The sequence below is a fragment of the Typopeltis vanoorti genome, chromosome 14 (assembly GCF_054136105.1).
Source record: "Typopeltis vanoorti isolate ZY-2024b chromosome 14, IOZ_Tvanoo_1.0, whole genome shotgun sequence".
NCBI lineage: Eukaryota > Metazoa > Arthropoda > Arachnida > Uropygi > Thelyphonidae > Typopeltis > Typopeltis vanoorti.
The window spans coordinates 17,820,592-17,846,262 of record NC_143562.1 but is presented as its reverse complement, the minus strand read 5'-3'; the positions used below and the strand labels follow the sequence as shown (position 1 = coordinate 17,846,262).

The 25,671-nt window shown below is 34.6% G+C and overlaps 1 protein-coding gene across 1 annotated transcript; it reads right to left on the bottom strand.

Annotated features, from left to right (window-relative positions):
* Positions 1-2,314: 2,314 nt before the first annotated feature.
* Positions 2,315-23,636, bottom strand: LOC150099266 (uncharacterized). The gene is made up of 2 exons (XM_090403771.1): positions 23,490-23,636; positions 2,315-3,674 (listed from the first exon to the last, which is right to left on the bottom strand). Exons 1-2 carry the CDS (start codon positions 23,499-23,501, stop codon positions 2,418-2,420), a joined length of 1,269 nt encoding a protein of 422 aa, XP_090259897.1. The 5' UTR covers positions 23,502-23,636; the 3' UTR covers positions 2,315-2,417.
* Positions 23,637-25,671: the final 2,035 nt, after the last annotated feature.

The window sequence follows — 25,671 nt, the reverse complement described above, 5'->3', positions numbered from 1 at the left end:
AATATTTGGACATTACAATTAAAGACATAACATTAGTTATAGTTTTTATTTTAGAACATTATTGGGGTTATGATAATGTATTTTATTTTTAAGTAATTTTGAATTATACCAAACTGTATAATTTTATCGATAATAAACAATATTTTTTCATGTTTAATTTTTTTTTAATTTTTATCAAAGACCTATTTCTCAGCATTGACATTTTGATATTTTATCCAAACATATACACTGTACTTACAGTGTGTATGTATATTTCGAAAGTTGCAGCACCCCCACGATTTCAAGCCACGAGCCGTCACTGCCTATCAGACAGCCAATCTCCAATCCAGCGAACTAATCTGCTGTTCAGCCCCATCTTTTCCAATTTATTTACCAGCTTGTCATGTGGCAAGCTGGTAAATAACCACAGTGTCATATTGCTACGCTCGCAAGCGAATGCACATCATTGTGAGATGCGATCTATTAAACTTGCTTCTCACAATGACCTGCTTTTATAAATGCCTTTGATAAAGGCATTTGTCAAAGACCTTTGCAAAATCTAAATGTACGACTGTGTATTCAACACCCTTATCCATTTGTCACTTTAATATAAAAAGTAAGCAGATTGCTAAAACACGATCTTCCTTTAACAAATCCATGCTGGTCACCAAAGAGTATTTTTTCTGTTATCAACCCCATCTTGGTCCTAACTAATCTCACTAACACCTTAACTACAACTCCAGACACTCAGGGCCTATAATTCAAAGCTTTTGTCTTATAACTCCCTTATGAATTGGAACAATTTTACCTTCTTTACACTCCTTTGTAACTTTGCTCAGTGCAATAGAAGGATGTTATTTTTAATTAACTTCTAAATGTTAGAAAAATAGTTAACATTGTTGAAAATAGTGGATGTAGTTGTGTCTAGATCATCCCTCTATGAGCTCACTGACACTTAAATCTCTTTTTATGTTTACTACTAGACCAGTATGTAAACACAACGCCATTAGATTAACAAATCAACCTATTTCTCAGCATTGACATTACCAATATCTCTCATTGTTTTCGTTTTGACATCAGCGGTATATATATATATCATTAACCAAACATACAGTATGTACTATGATCTGAAAATGTTGTCCCAGTTAAGTGGTCGTTTAGCAACTGGCTTAGTTCATCAATCCCATTACTATAACATCGAAGCTGAAAACGAAGCATTAGTGGAAGGCTAGTCGTCCACTTTTAATGCTCCCAAAAAAGATCGACACTTTTTTAAAACTAGAGAGCGCTTTGGGTGATTGAGAAATGGGGACAACGTACGAACCTGTTCGCTGTATTTGTACAAAAAATAAATTCGAATATATCCTTTCTCTCACCGTCCGGGAAACTTTTCTCTGCTTTGAGAACACTCGAATTTTTAAGTAGAGCAAATAGCGTTGTTGTTTGAATAAAACTAAGAATTAAAGTGACACCATCAATAAACACAATGACGCCTGATCTTCTACTTTTCTGCTGATCTTCTACTTCGAATAGAAGCGGAGAAATCCGGTGATGTCGTGAACAAGAGTGATAAAAAAGGCTTGAAAGTGGTTTGGAATTTTAAAGTTCGAAATAACAGGAAAAAGAAAAGAATACTGTCCATAAATGTGAAGTAGATTCATATATATTATTTTTTTCTTTCTTTACTTTATTTTATATTTATTTTATTTTTATTTTTGTTTTGCATTTACTTATTTTTATTTTATTCATTTATTTATTTATTTTTTTGCCCGACATATTTCTTATTTGTTTCAAGTTTTATGTACCGTAATTAATCAGCAAATAAATTGGTGCAATTTAGGATTATTAATTAAAATGAACACCAGACGGCGTTAGTTAAAAAAAAACAGAAATGCTGTGTGATACGTAGCATGTCTCTACACAAACGGTATCTATCATTAGGCATTTATATGAAGCAATTTGCATTATGATATTTGTGAGATGGACGGGAATAATGTTTAGTACTTTGAGAAATTAGTTTTAGTAACGTTTTTTGTCCTCTAAATTTATAACAGTCTTAAGGCAGGCAGTCTAACGCTATAGAAGTAAACGCCACTTACAGGACCACGCAAGTACCTTTATATTATTATTATTATTCCTCTATATTCTTAATCTTCATAAAATGGTATAGTTTGCTGAGTGTGTAGCGACTACATTGAAATACTACAATTAAATTTAGAATTCATATTCATATTTAAAATAATATTCGAAGGGTAGGAAGCGACACTCTATATAAGTCCTATTTTGAAGGATTTAAAAACTATGAAATAGTCCAAAGTGTGGAAAACAAAATACGTAAACTAAAAATATTTTATTACACAGTTTCTGAAAGAGTACAGTTAGTGATCACATACTTAAGCCGCTATACAAGTACACACGTAAAATTTCTTTGAATTTTATCAATATTTAATCTGATTTTCTGGATTGTAATAATAACCCTTGTACTGTTTATGACTGTACCGTCCAGCATCTCCTTGCCATCCTCTATTGTCAGGTTGTCTCCATCCACTGTCGTATCTTTCTTGACCAACATAGCTTTGCGAAGGACTCTCATATTGTACTGGACTACCGTACGATTTCGAATTTTCATATTGGTTACTGAGATGACCGTAACTGTAGCCATTGCGATATCCATCATGAAAACTACTCGGCGAAGTCCACGCCGGATAGCCATACCCAGAAGCGATACCCCTTTGAAGTCCATGATTTCCATAATATCCACTGTTCCTAGATCTATAATCATTGTATCCATAATCATAGCGCGGAGTATAAGCCGGATTATACGCCTGTTGATATCTATAGTTACTATCTCTATATCTGCCACCATCATCATCATATGTACTATATCTAACTAGATGCCCGGTCGTTCTGTCTCTGTAATCAGGCCACTTTGCATGGGTTTGTTGCCAATAGTTCGGATTTGGATCGCTTGATAAAATATTTTGGGACGCTTGGTTGTAAATTTCTTTTTGTGGTGGTTGCCATGGTATCTGTTGTTGACTGGTTGTTGGCATCTTTGGCTCATATTGTTGAAAAACGTCTTTTTGAGACGGTTGCCACGATATCTGCTGTTGCGAAGGTGCGTGACGGGGATCGTTAAATGCCTTTGGAAAATTTGTCAATTCTTTCTGAGGTTTCAAATAATTTTTTGGATTTTGATGACTCGGTGACAATTTTCGTGGTACGTAGTCATATTTTTTCTCCGTTTTTGGCGAAGACTTCTGTTTTTTATCAGACGTTGTATTTTGTTTGTCGGGAATTACTTCCTTTTGAGATTCGTGCAAAGAGTTTTGATTCCGATCAGATAACACTTTTTCTCTCTTATTGCCGGAAACTGGTCTTTGAGGTTCTCGCAAGGATATTTGTCTATCACCAAATAAGTTTGAAATCTTCTGAAACTCATTCATGTTGGATAGATCAGACTGTTGACTGCGATCACTGCGTAATACAGAGTAATCATCAAGCGACGTTTTCTTTTGAGGTCTCCGTGATTTTTGATTGATCTCTCTCTTCTTGATATCCCAAGAATATTGTCCGTAAGCATCTGCTTCGTCATGAATCTCTTTAGGATCAATCATTGACAGAATAACTTCACTTCTTTTTTTGATATCGCTTTGAGCCATCGTTATTACTACCAGCAGAAATGGTAGCACCACCTACAGGGAAAATAAAACACTTTTATTGGAATTTTATGACTGTATGAAAATACCAGAAATTATTGTAAATTTAATAAAGTAGAAAAATGTATGCAAATATATACAATTCATGTACATTTAAATAAACCGGTATAGAAATACTCGTGTATATTCATAAATTGAATAACAAATTGCATGTTAAATTATGTTATTCGATCTAATTTATAGTTCCTATGTAATGTATTGCAACACTTCCGCGTCGATAACGCTAGACACTCAGAAGAAAGACATGGGTTCGATTCTAGTCGCCGATTAGAGAAACTTTACCAGGCTTCTTTTCTCAGCTGGTTTTCAAGGTATTTAAGGCAAAAAAGAGATCCTTTTTCAACCAGAAACGCAGGGTTTTTTAGTACTAATGTACACAAACTTATGGATGATCTAAGATTTTTTCTATTTATATCAACCTAATCTTAATCCTAATTTAATTGATAGCAATCCTAATCTAATCTAATCGATATAAAATGTGATGTAATGTTTCCGTGGTAAATACAAGTTCCGATTTTAGTAAAATACACACTACGTTTTGGGTTTTATGACATTGCCATTATCTTGAACTGTTAATATGAAATAAAATATTATAAATCAGAGTTGAATTTCTGTGATAAAAGTTTTGTTATTCGGAGAATTCTGGTGAATTTTCCGACAGAATTCTTTTCATAAAATTCAAACTAGAATATCAAAATTATAACACGTGCGTGCTATTCCGTCTATATATGAAAGGTATTGAGGGATCTGATGAACAAATTTGTTGTCGAAATTCTATTCATCAATAACTCTCCTATGATTGGACGGAGTTTAATAAAATATATGCTTTAGGATATACACAAGAAGATGCAGTAGCGCACTGAGGATTTAATCTAAATCATAGTAGTATAGAAATAGAAGACGCGACACAAAATTAAAAAAATAAATAAATAAAAATGAATTTTAATTAGGAAAAGGTTTTTTGAAATTTTTCTAGTTTTTTTTTTCCTTTTTCTTTGGGGGCACATCCCTCTAAAAGTTTTTGATGATATCCAAAAAAAAAAAGGTTGAATTTGGCTGCTCACTGAATTCCTCTCTTGCTGACTTACTTCGACTGCTGTCTCACAGACGTTCTTGATTTATGCCTCTTCTCTAGGTAATTTCATGGACAGTGGTTTGCTGAAGTGGCCTACACAGTTCAATCTACTGTTGATTCCCCTTCATTGCTTCTAATGGGCTCATTATTAGATCTATGATTAAAGAAGGTTTTATCATAAACAGTAAGCAGGACGAGGCAAGGCTGATACCACGCACTCCGCCTGCCCATTACGAATGTTCACATGACAGGATTAAAGTTTAAATCCTCGAAACCGATCCTATAATTCAGCCAAAATATTGCGAACTCAAAACCAATGCGTCACTCTGTAAACATTATCCCAGATGATGATGAGCAATTTGCTTTTATATATAAATAAATTGAAATGGTTCTCAGTTGTGATGAAATCAATTTTTTTATTATTATTTTCGTTTTAACAAGCGTCTTTTAACTTTTAGCAATTATCAGTTAGTCTGCATATATGCAGACACATTTTTGTCAGTTCGCATGTTACAGCTAAAACATATAAATATAATATTGTCCTAACAAACGTTGAAAATATCTCATATTAAATTAAATCCAGTGGGATTGTTAATTTGTATAATTTGCAATGTAAAAATAAAATAAATGCATGGTAATGTAAAAATAAAATAAAATAAAATAAAACATATGCATGGTATCTATTAGTCTACCAGTCTAATAGATAGGACGAAAACGGCCTCACCTACTCCCTATACGGGAGTAGGTGAGGCCGTTTTCGTTCTATCTAACTTTTGTAGACTGGTGGAGAAGTTTAATCTCCACCGATAGCCAATCAGAGATAGCAGACTCAGGACGACACTATTTATAAACAGCATCCGGTGAAGAGAGTCGGCTGACAAGTGCCGCCATCTTGTGACACCTAATCCTAACAGTGTATTTATTATCTGAAATAGTGTGGGAGTCGGTTTTCTTGAGTTAACGAAACGAAAAAAGCTGCGTTTCCTGAAATAGAAAAGTTATCTGCTCTTGGCAGAGATTGACTAACTCAGAAAGGGGTCGAAGAAAGTCCTCTAGTCTGCGACTAGAATCGACTTTGAATGTGCTTTCTTCGGGCGGCCTTCGTGAATTTTAGTAATGATCTGCAATGCCAAATTTCAATTAAATCAGTTGTCAGGACAGAATTATTATATGCATGCAGGCAGAAGAAACAAAACAAATCAATAGGCGTGCACGATCTTAAAATCAAGTAACCTGGGCCGCAATGCTATAACGTAATCCTGTTTTTTTGTGTAATAAACTTTCATTGTTGGAGACAAATATGGCGTCATGCTTCTAGTGACGTCAGGCTCATAGGTTTCAGCGCACATTTACGCTGGTATAAGAAATATCTGCAACTAATAATGTCATTTATATAACATTTACGATTGTTGTTGAAAGTTTGATTATTATAAATGATGTTTTCCGAATGTCAGCGTTGAAAAGTTGAGTTCTTTCACTGTGAATATCGTCCATTGCCTTTTAGCAGGAAGATGTTGTTTCTGGTTAAACAAAAAATCAAATATATATTTACAAGAAAAGTTAAAGAAATGTTCGCAGTTCTTTCCAAACCTTGTAACCACAACCGACTAGCGAGATACGTAACAGGGAGGAAATACATAAATAAATAATAATACATGTGTTTCCTGCTTGTTAGGTGAACCGCAAGCAAATTGTTTTGAAAGAAAATATCTTTAAAATGAATAGTTTCATAAATATTTTTAAGTCCATGATTCTTTCATATATTATTATAAAAACTACAGCAGGCAATGACGTCATAAATTTTAACCAGTTATAAATAAATATATAAATATGATTTTATATAAATATATAAATTTATAATTTGGGAAATCAAGTTTTATTGTTGTTTGTCTTTCAATTCATCTTTAATAGTTTGGTTTATATTTTCGCTCCTAGATGGCGGCATTGGCGTCTCGACATCATTTCTATATATTTCACGGGGAGTTAAGACCTGAATTGCTTAGGATGTCCTACGTATGGATATCCTAGGATGTCCTACGTAAAATACGACGGGATTGCTTTATAAAGACATTCCTCCTGATACTGTAAAATTCTTAGACTTTTTCATTAATGCACTTTAGATGCCAGAACAAACTATATAAACAGATAGAGGGAACAGCTATGGGGTCTCCGTTTTCTCCAACTCTAGTTAATTACTTCATGGACCATTTCGAACAAGATATTCCGGAATATCTATCGTTTGGTACAGTTACGTTGATGATGTGTTTGTATAAAACTCCCCCTTGTCCGATCTTCATTAATGTCTTGAAAATATTAATTCAATAAACCCAAGAATCAGATTTATCCTGGAAGTAAAAGACAACCATTGTCTTCCTTTTCTGGATGTTCTCATTGCACGTCAAAAAATGGCAGCTCACAGTTCTCGGTATTTACAGAAAACCAACTCATACTGGTAAATACATTGATTCCAACTCTCATCATCAAATCCTTAGTTGAGAAGCTCATAAAATTTTTTCTACAAATTCTCTTCTAAACAAAGAACTGTTCATTATCAGAACTATCTTTATTTCTAATGGTTATAATGAAAAAACTATCGAAAAAATAAATTTACAGAACGAGTTTACAGAATTCCCTGCTGTTGTGGCTTATCTTATTATGGACAAACTGGTCGATCCGCACAAATTCGTTTTGAAGAACATCAAGAATACATTTCTCTTAAAAAGACACAACAATCCGGTTTAAAAGCAAACCACGCTTTATTTACAAAACACAGGATTCAGTGGAACAAAACCAAAATGCTGCACAAAAATTACTTTCTTCTGGAAAGACTCTTCGAAGAAAGCTGTGAAGCACATTCACAACCCGAATCTGAACAAAAACGATTGCCTAAAACGTTTTCAATTTTGGGAAGTTATATTCACCAGTACTCACCTTTATTGTAATTGCATTTTGCTTATATTTAAAAATAATTAACTAAGTTAATTTATTGCAATTTATTTTGAATATCTATTAATGCAGATGGAGCTATTCTCTTGCAGCCGATAGTGCACTTAATATCACGTGCTTTCAATTCGTTATTCCTTTTAGAGTTTTCCTATAACTGTATTGACAATGACTATGAAACTTAGCCGAAAAGTTTACGATAAAAATATTAAACTTAGGTAATTCCAGTATTAATATTTTATGATGAACTATTTGGATTTTAATCTCGCTGATAATCGTTTGAAACGAAAGATAGTTTCATGAATTTTTTTGACATCAGTACGAGTAAAAGAGATAGCTTTGCATAACTTATAAATGCTAATTATAAAGTGAAGTAACAAATTTATGTCAAGTATCAAGCACGTGGTTGTAATATTTAATTTTATAACAATATTTCATAAACTAAATTCAAGTTTTGTAATAACCAAAAAACATTAATTAATAATTTAATTATGATATTCTTATAAATAATTTTTATAATTATTTAAAGTGACGCGTGCGAAAATTAGTACTGGATATTCAGTGAACAAGCAGACGAAATAAAAATGGATCGAATATTTCTTTCAGTGAAAAAAGGTTAAATGAGGCCTAACAATTAATTTAAGCAATGCTTTATAAAATCTCTCGCAATTATATTTTCTCGAGAGAGCCTATGTTATCTTATATATCTAAACAAACAGTTTTTTTTTTATTTTACATTTATCATTTGTCTTTTGTTATTACAGTACTACGATGTTAATACAGTAACAGATCTTCATAACGGTGCTCATGTTACAACTTCTTAATGTTCAAATTTCACAGATCTAATAAAAATACAAAAATACTTATTTTTTATATTTTCTTAAAAAAAAGCCAACGGGCGATATTTTTTTTTTCATTATGCACAGTAAACAATATTAGCTAATTGCAGATGATGCAAAATTGGTAGGATAATCAGGAATGCTGCTGATATGCAGTACTTGCAGAATGATTTCAATAGGCTGGAATTGTGGGCATGGGAGTTTCCTCCCCCGTCCCTATTGAGGCGAGTTGAGCCCCCTCATGGGAGGTTAAATATTTATGGCTGTAGATCCGTGTGTGTTCGCGGGGCCGGTTTGCCTGCTTGTGGGATGAAAAACCCCAGATAAACTGTGGGGGGGGGGGACCCTGCTGTCCACGCCCAAGACCGGCTAACTTGGCTATGGCAGATCCTTAGCTTTCTCACGTCAGCGACGGGAATCGAACCTAGGACACTCTTTCCCCAGGCATATGGTTGCGAAGCGCAAAGCCACCAGGCTAACCGCGCGAACATGGGAAGCATTTAAACGACACTTACATGATGCGATATCAGAATATGTCCAGAGAGCTCGAAGAACAAATAGGGTAGGAGTAAAATGGATGTGTAATCTTATTAAGCAAGAGATTCGTAAGAAAAGGATGATGTCCGTTATGAAAATTATAAGCAGCAGGCTAGAATAGCCACAAGTGTTGTATGTAAAGATAAGTCTGAGTAAGAAACGAAACTGGCTCTGCGTGCTAAAGACAACCCACAAGAATTCTATCGATATGCTGCAAGTAAAGGAAAGAATGAATATGAAAGAATAACTCTTCTAAATGCGGATGGCATGAGGGCTATTACAGATGCAGAAGAGGTTGTTCAACTAATGAGTGCCCATTTTGTTAAAAGCTATCAACCTGGTGTACACGACATTGAGCTCACTGCTACTCTACACTGGATAAAGAAACTCAGATGTATGAGGACGAGGTATTAAAGCTGTTGCACAAACTGAATAAGAATTCAGCAATATGGACTGATGGAATATCAGCTCGTGTGCTAAAAGAGTGTTCAACTGACCTGGCTAGCTACTCCTTTGACCAGGCTATTTAATATGGGTCTCGGAACAGCGAAGATTTCGTAGGAATGGAAATAATGTATGGCAATCGTAATACAAGGTTGATGCAAAGACTGATGTATCCGACTATCGGCCAATCAGCATCTCTGGAGTGGTAGTGGTGAAGATTTTGGAAAAATTGGTTAGGGTTCGCAATCAGAATTGGGTTGACAGCGAATCTCTACTTTGCAATGAGCAACATGACTTTACTAAGGGAAAGTCATGTTTTAGCAACTTGCTTTCATTCTATAACAATGTTACCATTGAACTTGACAAGGGAGAATGGATATACCATGATAATGTTTGGATTTTGCTAAGGCTTTTAACAGAATAGAGCATGGTAGACTGTTTCATAAATTGGAGAATATGGGTTTGGATTATAGAATATTGGTGTGGATAAGAGAATGGCTGACTGACAAATATCAAAAAGTGTTATGTGGGGAATGTTGAGTCTGTCTGCAAAGATTTAATATAACCAGTGGTGTATAACAAGGATCGATGCTTGGTCCACGATTATTCAATTTGTTCATTAATCATACTGGGACGTATTTGACAAACAACATATACAGCTATTTTCTGGTGATCCAAAGATTGGTAGAGTAATCAGGAATGCTGATGATATGCAGTATTAACAAAATGATTTGAATAGGCTGGAACTGTGGGTATGGGAAAATGGATGTCAGTTCAATGTTAGTAAATGTAAATTCATGTATTTTAGCATGATTAGATATCCAATGTCGTATTATATTGGTGGTATTATGCTAGAAGAAACTGATGAGGCTAGTGATCTTGTAATGTAGATAGGAAGTTGAAATTTAGGGGTCATGTGGCAGAGATTGCAAATACAACTGAAAAGATAATTGCAATGCTGAAACGAACGTTCACATATAAGGATGTTATTTTTCCTCTTTACAAGGCCTTCATAAAACCTCGCTTAGACTATTGTGCGCAAGTCTGGTCTCCTGGTTTCCGTTGTGATTCTGATCTAATGGAGAGAGTACAAAAGAGAGTGTTAAAAATGATATCAGGATTATGGAATACTGAGTATTTTTTTATTTTATTTTACTTTTTTTTATGTTGTTGGGCCCATATACAGGAGGTTCGCTGATCAACCTATAGTACGTTAGTACCTATATGGGTGATGGGTTGTGAAAGGAGAAACTTGTTTACATTTGATTTGAACGCCTGTATATTGTATTCCTTGGGAAATACGTCAGGGGGAAGACTGTTCCACAGTACTGCAGTAGCAGGGATGAATGAGGAGAGAAGAAACTTGTTCTGTGGGTTTCGAGGTGTACTGTAAAAGGATGTTGGGCGGCAGCTGTACCTGTTCCAATGGGCTTGGTACAGGATGGGGAAATTATTGATGCTGTTTCAGATGAACCTTTCCCGTGAAAGTATTTATAGAATATACAGATTGCAGAGACCAAGCGTCTATGTGAAAGTGGGGAGAGCGAGTTGGTGAGGGATGGGTCATTTATTAGTCTAATTGCTCTCCTCTGTATTGAGTCAAGCATTTTGAGGGTGCTTTTTGGAGCCCCACTCCAGATGTGAGAGCAGTATTAGAGAGCTGGGCGGATTTGTGACTTGTATAGTGTTAACAGCTGTTTAGAGGTGAAGTAGCGTCTTGAGCGAAAGAGAAAACGTAATTTTTTGGAAGCTGAGGATGCAATGGTTGTGATGTGTTTATGCCAGGAGAGGCTTGATGTCAAGGTAATTCCGAGAAGAGAAATTTCGTCTTGTCTGTGAATTTGAGTGTTATCGAAAACAATGCTGGGGGAAAATGATTCTTTTTTGCGAGAAATAAAACAGAATTGGATTTTACTAGCATTGAAGTTGACAAGGTTGTCTGAGTATGAAGACAGATTGATTATTTGTAGATTGCAAACACTAGCAAACTGGAGAAAGAGGGGTGATATGATTGAGACTTACAAGCTTATGAAAGGGTCATACAGGATTTTAGTTGATGGAAGGTTTCGATTTATGGAGCGTGAGGAAAGGACGAGAGGGCATCTTTGGAAGCTGACAATGAAGGCGCTAAGAAGAGGGTCAGAAATAGATTTTTCTCTCACAGGGTGGTGCATGATTGGAAAGGATTGCCATTGGATGTTGTGAGTGCAAGCAGTGTGAATGAATTTAAGAATAATTTCGATAGTTTGTGAGTGTAGTATGTGGCCTCCCTCGATGAGTCCCTGACTCGCTGAAGGTCTCTCATAATAATAATAATAATATTTAAATAACCTAATTACATTTCTGAATGCTAAAAAGGAGCGTCAATTATATTGCAAGAAAATATATTGTAGTTTTATAACTCAAAAATCAACAGGCTATGAGAATAAGCAAACTTTTGGTTTGTTCATTAAGATAAGAGCATTTATTTTTGTGGCATCTCCGGAGTGCTGTACTGGATAGAAAGAAAATCAGTTTCTAGTGAAAAGAGTTCTTAGTGCTAAAAAACAATTCTCGCCTGGAGGGAATGAAATATTTTTATCTGCTGAGTAAATCCTGCACGTCCTTAATGTACTTTCCACTACGAGTTTCTTTTGAGATAAGTGGCAAAACATCAATGAATAGCTTTAATCAGGATTCTCAGAGCAAGAGAAATTTCTAATAGCTTAGAACAGAGCGCTAGCTGAAAGCCCGGAAGATATAGTAGACTAAACTTTAACAGCATGTGAGAAAAACTAATGCGTGTGTGTTTATTTAATAAATCTACTTCCGTTATTCAGTTTTTATTTCATGTATCGGCACTCCAGAATAAAAATATGGTTAGCAGTAAAGTTATGACCAGACGTTATTGTAAATATCTAGACGTACATTTAAATTTAAATCGCATTCACATTTTAAATTATGTTAAAAATGTGAATGTAAGTTAAATTCTAATTTATCATTCCTAAAAATTAAGTTATTCTCCCTTTCTTGTCTAAAATTTAAGGGTATTAGTAAACAATGCACTTAGAAAATTACATTAATTTTCTAAGTCTCAGATAATAATAATAATACTACATTAATTTAAATTATATAAGCGCAATGACTATTGCTTGGATATTATATTATATTTGCACATAATATGATGACGCACTTGTTTTGACGTAGCATGGAAATACAGTAAAACTTGTCCAAGGCGGAAATTTGCTCAATGTGAACAAATTCTATAGTCCCGGACAGAAGAAGAGGCATTACAGTGGTATTTATTTTGTATAATGAGGAATCTGCTCAACACGGAAACTGAAAGCAATATTTGAAGAATTTATTAAAAATTACTTGTATAAAGCGGTAAGTGTTTTAAAAATACGCCTATATTTATTAGATTTTGGCACTTGTGTTGCTTTTACTGTTTCGTTCAAAAATTCTCGGGAATGATCAGTTTAAGGCGTCTACAGGATTCTTGGATAGTTTTAAGAAAAGGCACAATATTGTGTGAAACGAAGAGTGTGGGAATCTAAAGATGTGGATGAAAGTGTGGTGAGTGAGTGGAAACCAAAACTGATAGAATTGATTTCACTATATGAACCTAAAAACATTTACAATGCGGAAGAAAAAGGATTGTTTTTTCGGCCATTACCAACAAAATCACTCGCAGTTAAAGGAGAAAAGTGTACCAGGGGCAAAATGTCCAAAGAAAGACTTACAACGGTATTGTGTGGGAATATGATGGGAGAAATGGAAAAGCAGCAAAACTAAGATGTTTCAAGAACCTGAAAATTAATAATTTACCAGTGATTTGGGGAAACAATAAAAAAAAAGCTTGAATAACTGCAGCTACAATAGAAGAGTGGTTGAACATGTTTAATGCAAAAATGAAGAAGGAAAATAGAAATGTCATCCTTTTTCATGACAATGCTACCTGCCACTCAAAGGTAACACTTTCAAAATGTGAAAATCGCATTTTGAAAGTGTTACAAGTAATACTGATGCAATCTTTGATTTCGAATGTAGAAGAAGCCGATAGCGCTTACGTATTAGCAAGATCTGTATCGGTTCTGGATGTTATGAATTGGATCGGGTGGCAGTGAAGAAAATTAAAGCAGAAACAGTAAAAAAAGGTGTTTTGATAAAGCTGGGTTTGGGGAAAGTGATGTGGCCGATAATTTGGAGGAGGCGAGTGAAACCATTGGTGCAATATCCAATCTCTGCAGAGGAAAAGAACTTTGTTCGGAGTGATGACCATCTAAGCCACACATTAACTTTGAATCTGCTACAGCTCTACTAGCAGGAAGAAATACGCAAAACGAAGATGTGGAGGAGGAGGAAGAGGAAGAAGGAGGAGGAGAATCAGCCTCAGAACAGGATATTTCAACGAAAATTCGTGCGCATGAACAGGCCCTTCATTGCATCGGTGAAGTAATGCAGTTTGCGATTGATTCAAACTCTTCCAGCCTTCTTGACCTATTGTATACAGTTAAGGATTGCATTCAAAAAGACATGATCACAAAAAAGTGGAAACAAGTTTCTTTGTTGGATCTGTGGAAAAAATCTCAATGAGTTGTATATTGGAAACGTGTAATGTGCAGTGTAAAGTGTAATAGAGCATTAATACTTGAATAATGTGTTATTATTATTATTACTATTATTTTAATAGCATAGGTCTACAAGTATCAACTACTTACAAGAGCCAGCGCCGCTGATTTTCATTCCTAAACAGGTATGTACCGTGTAATATGATTTTCATGGATTTTAAATTATTTTGCAATTTTGTATAATGCGGAAACTTGGCCAGTGTGGAAAATATATTCGGACACTTACGATTCCGCTTTGAACAAGCTTTACTGTATAATGTATTTAAATATAATGTGTTGATATAAAAAATTCTCTGGTGAATTAGATGATAATATAAAGGTCACCTGTCTACTATCACCCATATGTATGTCTCTACATTTGGTATGCGTGCCGCCAAACTCTCTACGGGGGAAATTGTCCAGGAGAACCTGCTGTTTTTTTTTTTTTCTGTAGACAATTCGGAAAATATATATAATTACTGACGCTTTCTGAGATTGGATGGTGTAGAGTACGAATTTGTTAGTTAGCCACATAATTTTTTTATCGCATTTTTGATTAATGTCATATATTATAGAAAACACTATTAGTTTAAACCAATAGTTCAGAATATCGTAGTGGTGCTAGCATTCTAAACTCGAGCCACGTTAATGTAACCGGGATTGAAAATTCGACAATTAGCTGACACTAGAGGCCTGAAGTTGTCGCTGTACTATTTATAATCCTATAAACCCTATTTTTACTTTTATTAACTGATTATTAGCTTCATTGTTTCTATCTAAAGAGACAACTCTTTAAGTACTTTTTTTCATTCGACTTCAGTAGAGTCTGATGATCATATAACCCCCCCCCCTCCCTCCCTAAAAAACAGGTTAAATTGCTTACAGACTATTTCGGAAGTGTCACTTCTTTCTGTAGTTAAGTAACCACTCACTGGAAAGGCATCCGGTATAGTAAATTTTTTTTCGTACTTTATGTGCAGTTTTCTGTCTGTCCATCGATACGAGTATGTTCTCTGGCCAGGTTGGTTTGACTTGCGAGATAAAACAAAAGTGGTCTGTATAAACAGATGAAGTCAGTCTCTGTTGACGTGTTGATTTATTTTCCTCACGTGTAAGGCATATCTAAAAGTAATCGCTAAAGGGAAGATTTTAAAGAGAGTATGCAGAGTTTGTCATCTCTATCCACTATGAGTTGTTCTTCATATGGACTACTTCACAGTTCTACGTGGTTCTGCACGTCATGGCAAAGTGTCTCAAGCTCTGAGCTTATACAGTCGTTGGCTTCGTTTATTTTAAAAGTATGCAGTGTCAACAAATTTCTCAGAGTTTTACATTCGCATCCTCGGTCGGCTAACTGGAAAATCCAAAATTGTTACTGCTTAGTCGTGTAATATGCCCGTTTATATTTGATTACATAGAAATGCGAAACTTGTCTTACGTTTTGTGATACTCTCTCTCTCTCTCTCTCTCTCTGCGATTTCATCCCTTCTTCTCCTTGCATGAGTAAAATTCAAAAGTGGAATTTAAGTTGAGCACACTACATCGAATTTCAAGTGGTAATCCTACACGCATAGAGAATAGTCATGATCTTTACCCCTCTTATTTTATTTCGTTTTAACATTTATTCTTCGCTTCTTCCTGCACAATAGTTCCAAGTGTTGACTACGAAAGGCTTCATCTAAGCACTTAATAGGTTCTGACATCATTATTACTCATTGTTGGCTAGTATCTTGTTAACCGTCATGAAAAATAGTGTCATTACCTCAAGTGCATTTCTGCATTTGAGATAGAGGGTGGTCTGAAAATGTTTTCGTCCTAACAATCAAAAAACGAATTTATAATTTCAAAATTATTTTTATTTTTCAACATAATCTCCTTTAAGACTAATACATTTATTCCAGCGATGTTCCAGCGCCATTATCCCTTCCTTGTAGTGGTTCTCAGTGAGATCTGCAAAATAACTGTCTACATCTGCAATCACCTCTTGATTCGAAGAAACACGCTGACCAGCGAGGAAGAGTTTTAGTTTTAGGAAGAGAGGGAAGTTAGAGGGAGCCAAATCTGGGGAATAGGGTGAATGTTCCAACAATTCATAGTGCAGATCACTTAATTGTCCCATTGTCAAAACACCTTTGTAGGCAGGTGCATTGTCCTGATGAAAGATGATTTTTTTTTCTTCTGCAAACTGGGTCTTTTCTCACAAATGGTTTTCGTCTAGTCTGGTTAAAAGATCGGAATAAATCTATAAAATTGGCATAAGTTCAACACCTAGTTTCATCTAGATATTGAACTAAAGATGCATCCAGGCATTGAATTTATGCCAAGATGAGATGACCATTTTATTTTTAAAAGATAAATAAAATTCTAAAAGATTATATTCTTTTAATGATAATATTAAAACAAAAATAAACTTCATTCAAAAAAATAACTTTAACCATTTATCTCAGCAAATGTCGTCTTGAAATATTTAGCAATATAAAAAAATAAATAAAAATAAAGTTAATTAAAAAAATAATTTTATCTTAAATTCATTACAATATTTATCGTAAAATATTCAAAGATTCGATCAACAATTATAATACAGATTCTTTAAAAAAAGTAAACATAAACATAAATAGTCCTAACCCTAAGGCGACTTGCTGACTTGGTGATAAATAAACTTGTTGCAGAAACGGCTTTTTCTTTGAATAGAAGTTGGCGAAATAATTTTCAATGCATTAAATGAATTCATAATGTTTGAAGTTCTGTTCCGTATTGTCTCGAATATAAAGCTTCTTGCTTCAAATTCTTGTTTAAACTTTCAGCCAGACCAGCCTTGGCACATTCTGTGCAACCACACACTTTTTATATTTCGCGATTTATTCATTGGAGTTCTCAATAAAGTAGTGACAAACAAATGATTCTGAATCAGCCACTGTGGAGTTTAAAATAAAGAAGTAATAATAATAATAATAATAATAATAATAATAATCCTCAGCAAAATTATGAATTTCTGTGGGATTTGTGGTAGTGAGGCAGGCCTGATATGAACATTCATTTTTAGGTAAATTCCCCCACGAAAGTTTGTAAACCTATTTATAAACCTGTCGTTCATTTTGTAGGGTTAGGTATATGATAATTTTGATTATGCTGTACACAGAATAACTAACAGGGAACTTTTTCAAGCCATTTCAGGGCTCTAGTAAGCACAGTGGTGGTTTCGTACGATATGATGAAATCCATGTGTGACGTAAACACATTCACAAACATCCACCATCACAAACATCGAATGCGCTTTCAGTGCATTCGACCCAACAGACCTAGTTGGCTAGAAAGCTCAGATGCTAACTATTCGGCCAATCATTCTAGTGAGCATATCAAAAATGCTCAATGAGTTGAGATGTGGTTGAGGAGACAAAGTATCCTGATACTACTCGTGCAATGACACAAATTCAGTCATTGCACGAGTAGTATCATGAAACAAGGACAAGGAGTGGCATGAAGACATTCCTCAGACCATAAATTCACTGTGCCGCCTTGAGTTGTGATTAGGCATGATAGGTGAATTGCTTCATGTTTTTTTGTCTGCAGAAAAACGGTACCAGGATTCATCACTCCATAGGACCTTTCTCTGGTTCTCTGGTATTCAGTGCTGATATTTATTCGCTTCCCTTAACTGTTTTTTTTTTCTTGAACAGCGCACAGTTCTCAACAATCATCTACTTTTAGATAAATTCCCTCGTTATTTCTAATATTTATCGAAGCAAAAGATCAGCAACATATGCATTTGTTACTTTTCAAATAAAAAAATTTACAAAACAACAACGACAACAAAATCTGAAACATTTCGGTGTCCTAATAATTCTTGCAACACAGTGTATCCTTTCATATCTGGAAGCAGAAGGAATGCTGTAGTCTTGTTATCCAATAAAATGAATTGGATATTCAAGAATAACAACAACTGTTTGTATTTTATACTTATTATTTATTTATAAAATAACCTATACATTTCGGACTAAAAATGGCAGCACTATTTTTAGAACTATTTATTCTCTCAACCTTGAATATTGGACAAAACCGGAACTACGTCATAGCAGGGCAGCGTACCGGAAAGGATACATGAAGAGCTTTGGAGAAGGCTAAAGCCGTTCTGAATAATAATGAAATCTATATAATTGCTGTTATCTTAAAAAAGCGCTTTCTATAAATGAATAATAAGTTTGAACAGATTTTACCAGTGAAAGATCTTAAAAATATTGATATTTTATTTTTCAGATCTTTCACTGGTAAAATCTGTTCAAATATTCACCTTCTGTCACCGACGCTAGTTAATTAAACTTTGTTTATTACGCTTTGTGATGAATAGTCAGACGAATTTTTCTTTACAATACAAAATAATACAAATACAAAGAACGGATTTGATTTTGGTAAACAACTTAATTTAAGAGCGAGTTAATAAAATTAAAATAAAATAAAAAAGCTACATTTAGAGTGTGCTAAGAGGGATTATTCATTACTATGCAACGCTGTGATTTTACCAAACAAGTCGCTTGTTACTGTTATTAATTCAACAGTGAGGTCTAGTGCAATTTATCATAATCGCGTGTTTGGTATTAAAGGATTATGTAGAGGGCGTGCCGGATGCCTGATAATCCAGAAGTAAGGATAACGTTACTTGGAAAGAAAAGATATTTTATAGTTATAAAAAGACTTCTAATGGGACTATATTGATCAAGTACGTATAATAAATAACTATGCTTTACCAACTAGTTTCACCAACTAAGACTGTTGGCATCTTCAGGGTACATAACTGATGTAAGGCACTAAAAAGTAAAAAACTGTTACAAACCATAATCAACCGTTTCAAATTATATTAGACAAAAGAACGTAGCGCGTACAAAACATGCATTGAGCGTGCATGATCTCACTTGTTATTTAGGAACGTTCTATGGTTGGCACTGTAATTCAGTTCTGGTGAGTTAAGAGATCTAATAAGGGTCTTCCAAATCACGGGCAAGATTAGGCCTTGGTTCCTGTTAAGGTTTTGTGTACAGCGGGTAACTGCTGTGGCTTCTTTAATAAATCGGGAGCGGAAGTCCTCCTCTATATAAGGAATTGTGTTTCTATCCCACTGTATGACATGGTTCGTTCTTGAGAAGTGAAAAGCTAACCCCGATTTTTCTTCTCTGTTATTATTGACGTCACCAAGGTGTTCTTTTTGCGTAATTTCAAGGCTCCTTGAAGTCTGGCCGATATAATTCAAGCCGCACGAGTAGGGTATATTGTAAACTCCAGCATATTTGAAGAAAGGATGGTTATCGTTTGGAGATCTTAAGAATTGTCTAATCATTTCTATAGGTTTAAAGGCCACTCTTATTTTATGTGGTCTAAGGAGTCTTGCAATCTTATTCGAAACTGTTATGGTCAAGAAAATTAACATTTTTTAACATGGATATTTTATAGTGTTTGGTTGGCTGCCTCATTATATTTGAAGTATCTTATAACATAGCCTTCGGAATATAAATGAAACTGCCGAGGAAGTAATTAGATTTAAGGTAAGCTTATTTATGAAGAAACAGGTATGTACAAAGAAAAGAACGTGGATTGGATTTAAGGTCACTGAGAAAAGATCCCTGACAGTTCTCTAGGTGTTGAAGAAGTTGAATGTTGAAGGCATCTCCATTACTTTAGACTGAGCCTGTATGAGAACAGTTTGTCGATAATTTCATGACAGATATTTTTGTCTTTTACTTGGAATTGCCTGTTATGGACTTGCTTCAGGCTCTGAAGTGAATGCTGACTGAGTGTCATATAGTGTGAAGATGAAAAAAAAGTGAGGTGTCAGTTTTGGAGCGCAAATAGTGAGGTACCATCAAACCAAAAGCTTATTATTATTATTATTATTATTATTATTATTATTATTATTATTTGTAATTCAGGTCGTTCAAGATTCTTCTGATGACTTTCTAGCAGAAGGTCTTATCCAACTCTTGCATAGATAACCAATGTAAAAGTTGGATAAAATGGATGATGCCAGGAAGTCAGCTTTGTTGTCTTTAGGTGATGATCTAATACAGCCATCTGGACGACGGATAAAAAGAGAGAGAGAGAGAGAGAGAGAGCACTAAAGCGAACACACAGAAATTGTGCCCAAAAGCTTTTGCAAGTGTTTAAGAAGGTTCCACTGCCATTGGCACAGATGGCAAATTTTCTACATTTAATCCTTTAATAGTCAAACTTAATACTGTTGAAGACGATTTTGCAATTATTGCGAGCTTTTTTTTGTATATGAAACTTGAGTTTTTGTCTCAATCCACTTATTATATGTTTTTGTTTTCGATCGCCATGGAAGACCTCTTGTAAAACCATGACCGGGAGAGAATTTTGAGCAGAGTGGAGAATGAAGACACTCAATCCAGCATGGGTAATTTCTGTTACACGGTTGTTGAATTCACAACAAGAATCAGTACCTGTAGAATGGAAATAGTATTCTGACCATTGAAAGAGGGAATAAAAGTTTCCGAGGTCCTCCCACTTGCCGTTGTTGGCGCCAAAGGATACAAGGTGGTAAATGGCTGAGGGGAAGGCGTTTCACTAATGTGAAGAGGGAAACGGTTATAGTACAAAAATGGTTAAGAAAGATCAAAGATCCAGAATATTGACTGAGAGCAGAGACTTGTCGGATATTGTGGTTGGTCGTGAACAGTTTCTATATAGGTCACTGCTTCTAATAAACAGCTCAACATCTCTTCCAGTTGGAAAAAATGGGGGAGGGGGGAGAAGGAAGCTACTTGTTGGAGTTGTGGACATTAAAGTCACCAAAGATTATGACTTCACTGTTAAAGTAGTTTGGCATCAGTAAATCAAACTTCCGTTGTAAGAATTCGAAGAATGTTGTTTCGGAATTAAGGGGAGTGGTAGAGACAGCAGATGAATGATACGTAATGAGGCAAAGAAACCTTCTGAAGCCAAGGAGGTCAAAAAGAAGAGATTCAAGATTAGGCATTCTCTAAGGAGTATTAGTTCTCGCAAATGCACAAGTACCACCTTCGTGGCTGCAGTGATCAGAGTATAGTATAGCATCGTTTAGACAGTCAGGATGAACTGTTCATATTGTCATAGTGATTTTGGGTTCGTTCAAAAGCTGGAAATATTTGTATGTCTGTAGTGGTACACATAATTTAAGTTAGTGTTTATGCCAGGAATGTTGGTGAAGTGAATGAGGAAGAGACTGATTTAGTTTTTAATTTTTAAAAAAATTTTTTCGGGGGGGGGGGATATTTTTGAGGGACGTTTATTTTATTAATTTAACCGCAGTGACACCATATCCATTTCACACTAGATCATCCAAATTTGTTTAGCAAAAGAACATGCAACAGGAACAGATACTGTGCTTTTCTTTCTTGACTATTTGTATAATAACTATAACACTTTTTTGAATGTTAGTCAAGTGAGTTTTAATTTATCGTCCTAAATGTTTCACCGATTTTTACTATCGGCATTTCAGGGGATACGATTGGTAAGCTATATGAAGGTAACAGACTAGGTTTTAACTGACAATTCTAATTCATACAAAATTAGTACTGTGCGAGACAATGCGCGTGTCTCGGGAACATGATTTATTTGTTACGAGACATAATGTAATTGGCGTGAAAGTTCATTTCTTTTCAAAATCGGTGAAACATGTAGGACGATAAATTAAAACTCACTTGACTAACATTCAAAAAAAGTGTTATAGTTAGGAACAAATACTCTTGCGTCGCTCATATAGTGTGAATGTATTCTCAGTAAATAGTCAAAACAAAAACAATGTTCTTTTGAAATTCTTATTAAAATAGTCAACTTCAACTATTACTTGAGAGGGAACATAACATTATTACATAAAAAAAAGTATATTTTGATTCAATTGGCCAGCTTTTAATAATAACATTACTGAGGATATCAGCTGCATTAGACACGCACGAAAATGCCATGCGACTTTGTCATTATTATTTATTTATTTATGTATAAGAATATAGATTAAGTTCAATCAAGTGTTAAGGCCATGAGGCGTCAATAGCCTTAGCATGTTTATCACGTGAGTTTTTTTTTTTTTTTTTTTTTTTAATCATGGCTAGGCTTTAGATTCCAACTGTCCCCAATCTCTGATTGTCTCGAAGCCTTTCCAGATTTGGGTATATATATCTATTCATTCCAAAACCACCTGGTAGATAAAACGCTTAAACGGGGTGTCCTTCACTGACAAAACAGGTATTCCTCTCTTCCTGCTTCAAAAACGCGCTGTTACACTTGTTGTCCAGTTCAATATAGATCTATATTGCAAACGACATTTATCCATTCATGACGAATCTATCGCATATCCCAGAAGGCCACCGTTATGTACAGCTAAGGAGACATCATGTATAATACCGCGATGATGTAAAGAAAAATGTGTAAATATTTAAATACTTTTCCTGCATGAAACACAGCATCAAACAGCACTGTTTTGTAAAACATCACTTAATTGCTTAAAATGTATTCGAAGTAGTTGGAAAAGGTTTTAAGAAAACGTTATGTATTCTTAAATTTACAAGGAATGCAAACCTGCAAACAAATACTCTGCAGGTAATTGGGGGACAAATGCGAAGTAACTTTACATTTAGACTTAAAAAAAAAAGTAATTTCTCATAACTCGAGATAGCAATTTTGATCAACTGCTTTGCTTTGCTTTCCTTTCCTTTGCCAGTAACATTATAAACTCCCCTAGTGATATTTTTAGTAATTTATCATGGCAACGTTCGATATTAGAAATTGTTGCTAGGAGACGAACAGCCAAATACAAGTAAACGGCGCAGAGTTTCAGGACAATGACTCGTTTTAGACGTGATATTTTTATTTTTTTACCCCTTGAGTGAAAATATGAGTCACATTTTATTAGTATAATTACGAAACTAACCAGTCGATAATGATAATAAATTAAATAAAACTACCGTTTACTTCTTCTGGCTTTAAGAATAATAACACTATAAAATGCATGTATCCATTGGTTACGAGGCAAGTCTGTCATAAACAAACAGCACGTAGATCTTCTTGATAATTCAAAATATCTTCTAAACATATAATAGGCATTTTTGTCCAAATCATGAAAACAATTGAGATAAATACCTTTCTTCATCATTTATAATAACATAATTCATGCAATTGTTTTTTCATATACATATTTTTTTAATTCTTCTGAATATTCTTCGAATACATTCCATTGTGTTTTTGTTTTGTTTTGTATTTACAGATAATTAACGCCATTACTGAAAAAAAAGTAAAAAATTATTTAATCAAGAAAATTTATTCATACGAAAAACTAATTATTTTTTAATAATAAAACAAGGACAAAGTCTAAACCACATACCGTTTTTGCCATTTTCGCTTTAGATGAGGTTGTGCAACTTCTGTTTAATATAGTGGCTAAGCAGCAGACGATTTTAAGCAAGTTGAGAATTCGCAGATCTGCGCGCCTAACCTACCGTTTAAAACAACAGGATTGGTGTGACGTTGTTTGCTGCCAACGCCAAATGACAGAGGTGCTCTGATTTCTTCTACTGCGCAAGTGCATGACGTTAAAATCTTCAAATTAGCAAGAGCGCTTGCAATATCTCAGTGGACGTAATCAAAATCCTAACATTTGAACATAAATTATAACTGATGACATAAATAAGAGAAAACAAAATTCCCTTTAACATTTTAATGTTCAAATTTAAAAAAGAAATAACATGCAAAGAAATGTTTCGAAACTATGCACTAGTGCAGTACAGCCAATCAAATATTTCGATGTTGTGTAAGATAGTGAAGTATGTATCGATATAAAAGACTCGGGGGTATTAGGAGAAGTTTGAGGGGGGGGTATTTAGTTCCTAATAAAGCATGTGGGGGGTCGGTTAGATTATTATGGGGATTGCAGGAAATACTTCCTCGCAAAGATAATTCTAGAAATCTAGAATTAGTTTACGAAACAAGTCGCTAACTCAAGCAATCAGCAAAGCATATCCTCGTGTAATTGGCAGCACATCAATTGAGTACTCTTGATAACATGAATTGTTTTAGTTAGTGTCCAAGCATATTTTCGTTTGGTTGGTGTCCTTTTACTGTCATTGCTGTCGTCAAATTTCAGTGATATTTCTGGTGCCACTAGATATTTTCGTTCTGCAGTGTTGGAGTGGATTATTTCCTTTTGTTGTAATAGTTTCTTATTAAAATTATTCTTTTATCAAAAGTTCGAGTTGCGTTGAAATAATTTACAGAAAATCTCTAATGATCTGACACCTAATGTTTAACCTAATGTCTGGTGCCAAAAAGAAATGTCGTCAATATTTAGTAGAATATTTACATTTTGTTAAAATAATATTTAAAAGTATTTAAAAAAATAAATTAAATTAATGACCTGTATAGCTCAGTAGAAATGGCGTTTGCATTCTTTGCACTAGGCTGTCCGAAGATACACTTGAGTTCAAATCTAATTGGCAACTAGAGTAACTTTTTCTAAACCTTTCTCCGACCTGTTCTCGAGTTAGCAGGTCGTCTCTGGCACGCGCAGGCGGTTTTTTTTTCCCTCCTGGAAACTCGAGAAAATCGACCGTAGAATCTACACTATTTCAGACAATAACACATTATGTTAGGGTTAGGGGACACGAGATGGGAATACTTATTTTTCCATCTCTTCATCGGTTACCGCTTATAATTAGAGATTGTCTCTGGCCAGTTATCTTGATTGTCTACCAGTGAAGAATGCACTACTCACTCAGTCTAGAGAAGTCGGATAGAGCTAAAACGACCTCACATACTTCCTATAAGGGAATAAAAAATATTTATTAGCTGATTTTTTAATTAAAAATATTTAATATTTTAAATAATGTTTTTTTTTTTAATATTCGTTGAAAATTACAGTTGGATACATCAAAAAACTGTTTATAAAATATATTGACTTGAAGCTTATTGCTGTTGGGGATCTTTGTTATTAGTGACTTTTTGGTTTACGAGTCTTTGACCAAAATGTTTTGGAACCCCTGATATATATAGACCGGCGGAACAGGGGGAAAAAAAACCTTTCCTGTGTGTAATTCAAAAACTCTGAAGGTAAATTTATATATAAGCCACGATAACTTATAGTCGTATCTTGTAAGATTTGTTGTAAAATTTGTATCTTGTAATCCACTGTTAACAGAAATCAACGGACACATAATAGTATCTCGTGTCGAAAATTTTTACGAAAATTAATAGTGGATACACGATCTTAGACAGATCGTGTATCCACTATTGATTTGAAGACATACGAGCTGGCTAAACTGACCTATTAGGTCAGTTTAGCCAGCTCGTATGTCTTCAAACGTACGTTTAATCGAGCCAGCTCGTATGTCTTCAAATCGTACGTTTAATCGATATCTGTCAGATATCGATTAAAACACACAAATAGCACGTATACCTTCAAGGCCAGAAACAAAGCCTAACATTATTTAACACTTGGAGAGTTATTCGTATTCCGCTATCAACGCGATGTTTTCTGTTCCGTTTCTGATGAGGATTCAAACGTTTCCGAA